We start from the raw sequence: 12,322 nt of genomic DNA, 5'->3' as shown, positions 1-12,322 counted from the left end.
GGAAGGAGATGAGATGCTCGCGCCCCTGTTTATATAGGTCGGAGGCAGGCCCTCGCCACGCGTGGCATCGCCATTACTACGTGCGCAGAGGTAGGCCACGGCCGCGCGCCACGCGAGGCATCGCCATTTACGCGGCCGCAGACTGCCGAAGCGACGCCTCGGTGCCAGTATGCGGCGGAGAAGACGCATCGACGCTGGATCACTGCCAGGCGGGCCAGAGAAAACGTCCGCCAAACGCGAGCGGACACTTTGCGCATCCGTGCAGCGTCCGCAGAACGCATCCGATGCGCATATTTGGACCAGGTTTGCGTCGCCGTGGACGACCCGGTCACTTTGCGTCGCCCCGCTGGAGGTGGTACTAGACGCATTTTTCGGCCCGGCGGACGCAAACGGTCGCTCAGCGTCCGTTTGCGTCGCCCCGCTGGAGATGCCCTTACCTATATGACTCTGTACCAGGTGTATAAGAATCACCAATGTGTCTACTATATCTAGAATCTACAAACACACACACACACAAACTAAAGAGACCCCATCAATGGAACCTACTGGACATGGCATGATATATGACTTCCATCTCATTATCCTTCCACCATATGCGGCGATGCTAATGGCTCTTGTGGCGAGGTTCTACTCACCGCTGATTGTATCTTGCACAGTCTGCAAACTGCAGGTCTGTTTTTGTAGCTATGGCTTACCTCGTGCCGGGTGAGGTACGTGACGCTACTGTAACTGCAACCCCAAACGGTCGACGATTTTCCCATCCAGGGTAGGGTCCACATAAAGGAATTCCAATGCTAAATCTGACAACTTCTTAAGATCTCGCGCCAGAGGAAGCTTGAGGAAATAATCTCAAAGGAACATCTCTTATTCGCAGGCCACTTCCCCAGTATGATGCAAGAGTCAAACCAAATATTGCCATGACAACAACGGAACATGCTGCAGGAACTGCTTGACTGATTCCAAGAAATTGGGTAGCAAGAAGTCCTGCTAGGGTGGAGCTCTGCATTCCAGTACACAATGAAATAGTCCTACAAACAGGCTCTTCTTGTCTGCAAGCAAATGCAACAAGAAACTTAGCGAAAGGGCATCAACAAAGTATGGCTGTCAGACAGTAATGATTTCTAATTTAGAATGTAATGTAGCAGAAGAACCAAATGCTAATATGATACTAGTTTACCTTTCCACACAGAGGATTAAGTTAGTAAATACTGCCAATAACAGGTCATTTATCAGGATGGTGAGCATTTTATCGACATTCATCATGGCCACTATTTTCCAAAACTATGCAAATTAATTCTATCCACTTGGCCAACAAATAACGCTCAGTATTTATAATTAGCTAGCAATTAAATAGGGTAATTCAGTTAAAATAATAATACAAATACAGGACCCGAAGACTTCCATGGACATTAAGAGAACATATGAAGTTATGATATGTATAACATACATTACCATGTTTTTTTTTGTAAATGGAAGTACTTCACTAAAGTTATGTCAAAAGGATGGAGCTAACAACAGAAGTAAAAACTGCTTTTCTTTTTCTGAAATAGGTCAAGATACCCAATAGAATGCATATACAAGTATACATGAATTTGGCAGAGCTAACAAATAGAAGCATTGGAGAAAATAAATAACTCAGATACATCACAATTCAAAGAGATTCAAAATAACATTGAATTATGCTTTAGCAAGATCAAGGACAAACAGTGATGCAAGAGGAACACGAAGAACGGATAAAGTTTTATTTCAGTATCAAATTACCTCAGCTCGGGCAACTTGGAAACCCAGTAACCAACAACAAAGGACGCAATGTGGAAAGTCACTATGGGAAGAAGTAACATGAGTCCTTGTGATGAGAGGAGCATACTCCTATTTATAGCAAGAGGGCTCCCAATACAAAGTGATGTGCATATCATAGCAACAAATGGCATTACTGGCTGTATGACATTCACCACTGGTTTTGCATAGGTATTCAGAAGGAGACCTAGTGTCACAGGAACAAGAACCACCTGGCAAGCAGGAAATCACAGTCATAATCACAAAAAAGGCAATGTTCATAAGCAAGAATATATGGAATGCAAGAAAGAATCCACTATTGCTAGGGATTACCAACAGTTTCATTACCTGCAAAATAGATTTTGCCATCGCGATTACATTAACTGGAACCACTGAACCAATCAATAATCCGGTTAGAACAGGCGTCACAATCACCGAAGATATGGTCGAGTAGCTTGTCAGCAGAATACTCATCGCAACATCTCCTTTCCCGAGGAAACTAGCATAGCTCGAAAGCTGCGCACCCGAGACACAGCATGTAAGCATGAAACCGGCAAAGAACGCTGATGGCATCTTGAACACCCTTGCGATCAGCATGCCCAACAGAGGCTTGAGCATGTACTGTGCCATGTAGCCAATTGACAACGGCACCGGCCTGGAAATGCAACACAGGAACAGACAAACAATGGCTTCAGCTCTAAGCTAAAGACTCCTTCCTTGACAGGCCGTACGTCGGCCTAGGACGAAGCTACAGGCACCTTCCACCGTGCCACGAAGCGGCTGGCTGGCACACTTGCAGCTGGGCTGCCCGACAGCTAAGGAGGTGTGGCATGCTCTGTGACCTTGGGTGAATGAATAGAAGGCAAAAAACGGAAGAGAGAGAGAGAGAGAGAGAGAGAGAGAGAGAGAGAGACCTCTTGAAGGCCAGCGCGAAATCGTCGATGGATAGTTGGATGCCAATGGACAGCATGATGCCTCCGAGTGCAGGTGCGTACAACTCCTTGGAGACCCTACAGAAGAGTTACAATAATCAGTGACATGTGCTAGATGTCCAAGATTCCAAGCCAAACAAATCTTCTCAAAGCGTCCAGCGGCTGCTTTGCTCACCAGGAGAAGGTGGCAGGGTTTCCGAGAGCGGCGACGGCGGTTGCGACGACGACGACCGGAAGCAGCGCGGAGACCGCCTGCGAGGAGTCCCCGTCCCCCTCGGCCGACGAGGAAGCATCGGTTTCAGCGCGGAAAGAGAGTAGCCAGGCGTTCCCCTCGCGACGCGGCCAACCGACACGGCCAAGCGTCGGGGCGGAACAGAAGGTAGCGGGCGCTTCCGCCTGGGGCGGCCGCCGCCAAAGTAGCGCCGATGGGGAGGCGCACGGCTGCGGCGGAGAGGAGATGAAGCGCACGCGGCGGAGAGGGTGGCCGTGGTGGGGCGAGTTGGCGTGGCCCGGCAGGTAGCGAGAGGAGGAGGAGGAGGAGGCGGCCGCCAGGGCGACGGACATGGCGATGGCGAGAGGCTGTGTGAATCGGATTGGGAGGTCGAGGAGGGGCGTGGGCGCTTGGAAGATAGAACGGAGGTGCCACGTTTAAAGCTGCGAATAAACCATGTGAAAATACTGCCTCCGTTGAAAAAAAAGCAAGTGTATATTTTTAGCCAAATGTTGAGTTTTACAAATTATATAGAGGAAATGTATAGGGAAACCTCAAACGAAGGCCGAGCTACACATAGCTCTTTATTTGCAAACACTTAAAATTCGTGTTTCAAAGTTTCTAAAATTTGAAATAAAATTCTAGAGATAGTCAATGATGTATACTACAATCGTGTAAAATCTCAATACAAACTGCTTTATATTCTAGGCTACACAAAAATATAAATTCTAGCAAATTTTATAGTGAATAGTGCACATTTGAATACTATAAAATTTCTCGGATATTATCATTTTCGTGTAGCGTAGAATACATATCAGTTTATATTGATATTTCACACAATTGTAGCATTCATCATTGGTTACCCCTAGATTTTTTACTTCGGATTTTTTTTAACTTTGAAATACGAATTTTAAGTGTTCGGAAATAAAGAGCTACATGTAGTTCGGTCTCCAAAACACCACTACAATATTAGTCCAGTGCTACGATCCTTAAAAAATGCCTCAAATGTAAGCATGTGGCATGCGGAAATTCACATATAAGTCGAAGGTTTATCAATCATATAGAAGAAAGGCCAAGACAGCTGAAACAATGTCAAGAAGGCTACAAATCCACACCAACAGCACGATACATTGCGGAGCAGCAAACAACACAACCTCTACAAACTCGATGATAAACGACCCGCTCCGCCCAACATCCAACCACAAGTGGCGAGGGAAGGAGCACATAGCCTCCGGGCCGCATCACGAACCAAGCAAGACACCACTGATGCCCGACCTCTACTCCGAGGCCGCTAGGACCAACATACCTCCTTCCATGCGCTTAGAAGAGACGGCGAGAAGAAAGCAGGGTCCTGACGGACTAGAGAATGACGCCGACCAAGTTGTGTCCACCATGTCGTACATTGCGCCCCAAGAGCCCCAGCCTCGGGCAGTGGCAAATGTCGGCATCACAACAGATCGCCCAAGACTCCAAATGCTACATCGGCCTCCCTCAAGATGGCCAAGACAACATCTTCAAGATGATAACGACAGTGTGGCGCGTCGCCTAGTCCGGTGAATCGGACTTGGGGTTTCCCCCGTGATGAGAACATCTCTATCGTTGATACTACTGTTGCACCTCCAGCAACACATACTCATGCACCACCACCAATACAAGGACCTCTCACACGAGCTCGTGCACGTCAACTTAATTTTCATATACTTTCATTTCTAGGAACTCTTCCTAATGTACATGAGAATATGATGCTACCTAAATCAGATGTATTTATGTTACTCAAGAATGATGGACCTAGCAAAGATGAGAAGAATGCGCATTGGAGCATGATCGTGCATGGAGGAGAACACAATCTTGTGAGAGTTGACGGTGCTGATAATATGGTTGGATATTTCGGGACTTTGAAGCCAATATAAAGCTATCAAGAGGCTTGGGCGAATTCTACAGGTTGCCCCATCATGAATTTCATCCAAGAGTTATTTTTGGTGCAGCGTCACCTTATTTTATTGGCCAGACCCATGTATTTTCGGATTAGGTATTTTAGGGAATTTTGATTAGATTAAAAGTTAGCCAATTGCTGCAACTTCGTGTACTTCTTTTAAGGCCAACGCCCAGAACAAGACCTACTATTCGGAATCCCACCATTATCAATCAAGCTTTCATCTTTATCCGCAATATTTTGATTGCATCTTTAGTTCTTACTTGTTCTCGATTTGATTTTAGGTAGGACTTAAGACATTCTGGTTAGGCTGATCGTGCTCCCGCAAGATCAGTAACTCTCGGAGACTATCCTAGTGATTGCATTTGCGCACGAGCTTTGCACGTGTAGTCTAATTGTCGAGCACGAACTCCACCAACAAATCGATCTATCTTCGTCTCATCGTTAGATCGCACACCTTGGCCCTATCAAGCTGGCATCCGAGGGGTGGGGAGGCACGGTGAGGGCCATGAACACACCTCCAAGAAGGGAACGGTGCGTGCAAGCGTCGCCGTGGCCAGTATCGGCTGCCACCGAGCAGGGTTTTCACCCCGGCGAAACATCGTGACTCCGATAGCCGAAGCTGGACTGGAGAAGGTGAACGTGGCTGAAAGTCATCATCTTAAGCAAGCACCGCCGAGAAGCGACGAACGCTGAAGAAGGAGAGGGGTGTCGGCCACCATCGTCTTCACCACGCCCACGTGAGACCACCATTCCACCACCAACACCACAAGACGGATTGGATGGTGGAGGTCCAGCCCGCCGCCGCCTGGTCGGTCACCACGCACCTGCCGCCGAGGACTCGGCCGACCATGACAGAGCAAGCCCGGCGCCGCTGTCCACAGCAGCAGGGCCACCATCCCAGGGCGGGGTTCGAGCTCCTCATCTCTGTCGTTGTCGAGCCGCTGGCCGTCGGGATCCGCTGCTCCGCGCCACCGAATCTGGCGTGGAGGCGCCCCGCCACCCGGGGGAGACGCCCTGCCGCCACCGTCCCCAACTGGTCTTTGCCCAGCAGAGCCTCCCTGCGGCAGCGAGGAGGAAGGAGGCACTAGGGCCTGGGGATGCTGGGGGGAGGTAGCTAGGGACATTGGGGGAGGAAGGCGACGGCGACCTAGGCTTCAGGGAGGGTCGCGAGAGCAGGCTAGGCCATATTTATTGATTAACCAACATCAGAACAAATATGGCGCTTTATTTATTAACCAACATCAGAACAAAATACATCACGAATGCAGTATGTAATAACATCAAAAGAAAGATTACACTTAGACAGCTCACTACTACAAGCTAAATATGCGCGGCCACTACTAGGAATTAGCCTACAGCCGGTGGACCTAAATAGCCTATCGCCGACGCACAGGTGCGCCGGCGGGAACAAGACGGTGGTATCAGCTTACGGTCGGTGCACAAGCCCGTGCGCCAGCGGTAAGGGCAATACTGCAGGTGAATATGGTCCTGCGTGCGGGTGGTACAACTATACCACCGGTAGTTCTATTTGGTGCGCCGACGGTAAGGTTATAAGCACTGGCTCGCCTAGGGGCGTTGGCAGTATTGTTGGAGATATGCCCAAAAAGGCAATAATAAAAGTGGTTATTATATATCTTTATGTTTATGATAAATGTTTATATACCATGCTATAATTGTATTAACCGAAACATTGATACATGTGTGTTATGTAAACAAACAAAGAGTCCCTAGTAAGCCTCTTAACTAGCTTGTTGATTAATAGATGATTAGTTTCATAATCATGAACATTGGATGTTATTAATAACAAGGTTATATCATTGGATGAATGATGTAATGGACACACCCAATTAAGCGTAGCATAAGATCACGTCATTAAGTTATTTGCTATAAGCTTTCGATACATAGTTACCTAGTCCTTATGACCATGAGATCATGTAAATCACTTATACCGGAAAGGTACTTTGATTACATCAAACGCCATCTGCGTAAATGGGTGGTTATAAAGGTGGGATTAAGTATCCGGAAAGTATGAGTTGAGGCATATGGATCAACAGTGGGATTTGTCCATCCCGATGACGAATAGATATACTCCGGGCCCTCTCGGTGGAATGTCGTCTAATGTCTTGCAAGCATATGAATAAGTTCATAAGAGACCACATACCACGGTACGAGTAAAGAGTACTTGTCAGGAGACGAGGTTGAACAAGGTATAGAGTGATACCGATGATCAAACCTCGACAAGTAAAATATCGCGTGACAAAGGGAATTGGTATCGTATGTGAATGGTTCATTCGATCACTAAGTCATCGTTGAATATGTGGGAGCCATTATGGATCTCCAGATCCCGCTATTGGTTATTGGTCGGAGAGAGATCTCAACCATGTCTACATAGTTCACGAACCGTAGGGTGACACACTTAAGGTTTGATGTTGAAATGGTAGAACTTGAATATGGAATGGAGTTCGAAGATTTGTTCGAAGTCCCGGATGAGATCCCGGACATCACGAGGAGTTCCGGAATGGTCCGGAGAATAAGATTCATATATAGGAAGTCATTTTATGTGTTTGAAAATGATTCGGTGCATTTATGGAAGGTTCTAGAAGGTTCTAGAATATTCCGGAAGAAAGTCACTTTGGAAGGCGGAGTCCCGAAGGGACTCCACCACCATGGCCGGCCAACCCTAGGGGTGGAGTCCCAGGTGGACTCCACCTAAGGTGGCCGGCCACCCCCTCCCAAGGGAAGGTGGAAATCCCACCTCTAGTGGGAGTCCTAGCTTGGGTAGGTTTCATGTCATATGGAAGGTTTTGGTTTGGGGTCTTATTCGAAGACTTGTAGACCAACTCTTGGTTGTTCCACCTATATAATGAGGGACAAGGGGAGGGGGCCGGCCACCACAAAGCCACAAGCTGGCCGCACCCCATAGAGGCCGGCCACCCCCTCTCCCCAAACCCTAGCCGCCCCACTCCTCCTTCTTCCCCGCACGCTTAGCGAAGCTCCGCCGGGATTCTCCACCGCCACCGACACCACGCCGTTGTGATGTCGGATTCAAGAGGAGCTACTACTTCCGCTACCCGCTGGAACGGGGAGGTGGACGTCGTCTTCATCAACAACCGAACGTGTGACCGAGTACGGAGGTGCTGCCCGTTCGTGGCGCCGTGATCAAGATCTTCTACGCGCTTTTGCAAGCGGCAAGTGAACGTCTACCGCAGCAACAAGAGCCTCATCTTGTAGGCTTTGGAAATCTTCAAGGGTGAGTCTCGATCATCCCCTCGTTGCTACCGTCTTCTAGATTGCATTTTGGCTTGGATTGCGTGTTCGCGGTAGGAAAATTTTTGTTTTCTATGCAACGTTATCCTACAGTGGTATCAGAGCCGTGTCTATGCATAGATGGTTGCACGAGTAGAACACAATGTTTTTATGGGCGTTGATGCTTTTGTTGTCTTTAGTTTGAGTACTTTGCATCTTTGTGGCATAGTGGGATGAAGCGGCTCGGGCTAACTTTACATGACCGCGTTCATGAGATTTGCTCCACGCTCGACATGCAACTTGTATTGCATAAGTGGCTTTGCGGGTGTCCGTCTCTCCTACTATAGTGAAGATTCAATTTACTCTTCTATTGACAACACTAGTATCACCGTTGTGGTTCATGTTCGTAGGTAGATTGGATCTTACTCGAAAACCCTAAACCACGTAAAATATGCAAACCAAATTAGAGAACGTCTAACTTGTTTTTGCAGGGTTTGGTGATGTGATATGGCCATAATGTGATGATGACTATGTATGAGATGATCATTATTGTATTGTGGCAACCGGCGAGAGCCTTATGGTTGTCTTTAAATTTCATGTTGAGTAGTATTTCAAAGTAGTTGTAATAGTTGCTACATGGAGGACAATCATGAAGACGGCGCCATTGACCTTGGTGCTTCGCCGACGATGATGGAGATCATGCCCGTTGATGATGGAGATCATGTTCGTGCTTTGGAGATGAAGATCAAAGGCGCAAAGACAAAAGGGCCATATCATATCACATATAAACTGCATGTGATGTTAATCCTTTTATGCATCTTATTTTGCTTAGATCGCGACGGTACCATTATAAGATGATCCCTCTCACTAAAATATCAAGATAATAAAGTGTTCATCCTTAGTAGCACCGTTGCCAAGACTTGTCGTTTCGAAGCATCTCGTGATGATCGGGTGTGATAGAATCAACAAGTGCATACAACGGGTGCAAGCCGGTTTTGCACATGCGGATACTAAGGTGGCCTTGACGAGCCTAGCATGTACGGACATGGTCTCGGAACACGTGATACCGAAAGGTAGAGCATGAATCATATGATTGATATGATGAACACTTTGAGTGTTCGCCATTGAAGTTACATCTTGTCTCGTGATGATCAGACTTGGTGTGGTGGATTTGGTTCGTGTGATCACTAGGACAATACGAGGGATATTGTTTTGAGTGGGAGTTCACCTAGTTTTTAATTTTGTTAAATTAAAATTTGAACTCAATTTGTCATAAACTTAGTCTAAACTATTGCAAATATGTTGTAGATATGGCGTCCCCAATCAATTTTAACCAGTTCCTAGAGAAAGAAAAGCTTAAGAGCAACGGTAGCAACTTCACCGACTGGTTCCGTCATGTGAGGATCTTCCTCAATGGCGGAAATCTGCAATATGTGCTTGATGCACCGCTAGGTGACCCCCCTGCAGAAACTGAAATCGATGAAGTAAAGAATGTTTACGCGACTCGGAAAACTCGGTACTCTCGAGTTCAGTGTGACATCCTGTGCAGTCTGGAAGCCGATCTTCAAAAACGTTTTGAGCACCACGATCCACATGAGTTAGTCAATGAGTTGAAAACTATCTTTGAGACTCATGCGGCCGTGGAATGCTATGAAGCATCGAAACACTTCTTCGCTCGCATGATGGAAGAAGGCAGCTCCGTTAGTGAGCACATGCTCGCCATGACCGGGCATGCGAAGAAACTCGGTGACTTGGGAATAGTGATTCCTAACAGATCGGGGATTAATCGTGTCCTTCAATCACCGCCACCTAGTTACAAGAACTTTGTGATGAATTACAATATGCAGAACATGAACAAAGAGTTACCTGAACTCTTCGCCATGCTAAAATCTGCTGAGATTGAGATTAAGAAAGAGCACCAAGTGTTGATGGTCAACAAGACCACCAGCTTCAAGAAACAGGGCAAGTCTAAAGGCAAGAACAAGAAGAGTGGCAAGAAAGCTGCCACGCCTCCTGTGAAACCTAAGCCTGGCCCTAAGCCCGATGCTCGAGTGCTATTACTGCAAGGAGAAGGGACACTCGGAAGCATAATTGCTCCAAGTATTTGGCGGATCCGAAGAGCGGCCTTGTCAAGAAGAAGAAAGAAGGTATATACGATATACATGTTATAGATGTTTATCTTACCGGTTCTCGCACTAGTACCCGGGTATTTGATACTCGGTTCGGTTGCTCATATATGTAACTCGAAACGGGAACTAAAGAATAAACGAAGACTACTAAAGGATGAAGTGACGATGCGCGTTGGAAATGGATCCAAAGTCGATGTGATCGCTGTCGGCACACTTCCTCTACATCTACCTTCGGGATTAGTTTTAAGCCTCAATAATTGTTATTTTGTACCCGCGTTGAGCATGAACATTATATCTGGATCTTGTTTAATGCAAGACGGTTATTCATTCAAGTCCGAGAATAATGGTTGTTCTATTTTTATGAATAATATCTTTTATGGTCGAGCACCCGAAAAGAATGGCTTATTTCTATTAGATCTCGATAGTAGTGATACACATATACATAACATTGATGCTAAGCGAATTAAATTGAATGATAATTCTACTTATATGTGGCACTCGTCGTCTTGGTCATATTGGAGTGAAACGCATGAAGAAACTCCATACCGATGGATTACTTGAATCACTTGACTTTGAGTCACTTGATAGATGCGAAGCATGTCTAATGGGAAAAATGACTAAGACTCCATTCTCCGGTATTATGGAGCGAGCTACCGACTTATTGGAAATCATACATACCGATGTGTGCGGACCAATGAGTGTAGCATCGCGCGGTGGTTATCATTATGTTCTAACCTTCACGGATGATCCGAGTAGATATGGGTATATCTATTTCATGAAACATAAATCCGAAACTTTCGAGAAGTTTAAGGAATTCCAAAGTGAAGTAGAAAATCAACGTAACAAGAAGATTAAATTTCTACGTTCGATCGTGGAGGTGAATATCCGAGTTATGAGTTTGGCATGCATTTAAAGAAATGCGGAATACTTTCACAATTGACACCGCCGGGAACACCACAACGAAACGGTGTGTCCGAACGTCGTAATCGAACTCTCTTAGATATGGTTCGTTCTATGATGTCTCTTATCGATTTGCCGTTATCATTTTGGAGTTATGCATTAGAGACAGCCGCATTCACTTTAAATAGAGCACCATCAAAATCCGTTGAAACGACACCGTATGAATTATGGTTTAATAAGAAACCTAAGTCTGTCGTTCCTTAAAGTTTGGGGTTGCGAAGCCTATGTAAAAAAGTTACAACCGGACAAGCTAGAACCCAAAGCGGAGAAATGCGTCTTCATAGGATACCCTAAGGAAACTATAGGGTATACTTTCTATCACGGATCCGAAGGCAAGATCTTTGTTGCTAAGAACGGAACCTTTCTTGAGAAAGAATTTCTCACTAAAGAAGTGATTGGAAGAAAAGTAGAACTCGATGAGATTGAAGAATCTCTGCTCGTTGATCAGAGTAGCACAGTACCGGAAGATGTTCTTGTGCCGCCTACACCGGCAACAGAGGAAGCTAATGATAATGATCATGAAACTTCAAATGAGATAGCTACTGAACCTCGCAGATCGACAAGGGAACGTGCCACTCCTGATTGGTATGATCCTTGTCTAAATGTCATGATTGTGGAAAACAATGATGAAGACCCTGCGACGTATAAAGAAGCGATGATGAGCCCAGATTCCAACAAATGGCAAGAAGCCATGAAATCCGAAATGGGATCCATGTATGATAACAAAGTATGGACTTTGATAGACTTACCTGATAGCCGCAAGGCTGTCGAGAATAAATGGATCTTCAAGAGAAAAACATATGCTGATGGTAATATTACTGTCTATAAAGCTCGACTTGTCGCAAAGGGTTTCCGACAAATTCAAGGTGTTGACTACGATGAGACTTTCTCACTCGTAGCGAAGCTAAAATCTGTAAGGATTTTGTTAGCAATAGCTGCATTTTTCGATTATGAGATTTGGCAGATGGATGTCAAAACAAGCGTTCCTTAATGGAGACATTGAGGAAGAGTTGTATATGGTACAACCCAAAGGTTTTGTCGATCCTAAAAATGTCGACAAAGTATGCAAACTTCAGCGTTCAATTTATGGACTGAAGCAAGCATCAAGAAGTTGGAACCGATGCTTTGATAA

General features: G+C 46.0%; 1 protein-coding gene across 1 annotated transcript; it reads right to left on the bottom strand.

The window, feature by feature from the left end:
* Positions 1 to 442: 442 nt before the first annotated feature.
* LOC124692262 (probable sodium/metabolite cotransporter BASS3, chloroplastic) lies at positions 443 to 3,318 on the bottom strand. The gene is made up of 5 exons (XM_047225588.1): positions 2,884 to 3,318; positions 2,691 to 2,786; positions 2,125 to 2,431; positions 1,762 to 2,009; positions 443 to 1,049 (listed from the first exon to the last, which is right to left on the bottom strand). The coding sequence occupies exons 1-5, from the start codon at positions 3,270 to 3,272 to the stop codon at positions 812 to 814; spliced, it is 1,278 nt and encodes a 425-aa protein (XP_047081544.1). The 5' UTR covers positions 3,273 to 3,318; the 3' UTR covers positions 443 to 811.
* Between the last annotated feature and the right edge of the window lie 9,004 nt (positions 3,319 to 12,322).

Source organism: Lolium rigidum, chromosome 2 (assembly GCF_022539505.1).
Source record: "Lolium rigidum isolate FL_2022 chromosome 2, APGP_CSIRO_Lrig_0.1, whole genome shotgun sequence".
Classification (NCBI taxonomy): domain Eukaryota; kingdom Viridiplantae; phylum Streptophyta; class Magnoliopsida; order Poales; family Poaceae; genus Lolium; species Lolium rigidum.
Note: the sequence above shows the minus strand (reverse complement) of the source record. Positions and strands in the feature narration are given on the sequence as shown.

Bases quoted from the DNA above. Each gene is read 5' to 3' on its own strand.
- LOC124692262 (XM_047225588.1), bottom strand. From the start codon at position 3,272: ATGTCCGTCGCCCTGGCGGCCGCCTCCTCCTCCTCCTCCTCTCGCTAC. The intron at 2,787-2,883 runs GTGAGCAAAGCA...ACTCTTCTGTAG, and splicing joins AACCCTGCCACCTTCTCCTG to GGTCTCCAAGGAGTTGTACG. The intron at 2,010-2,124 runs GTAATGAAACTG...CCTGCTTGCCAG, and splicing joins TGGCAAAATCTATTTTGCAG to GTGGTTCTTGTTCCTGTGAC.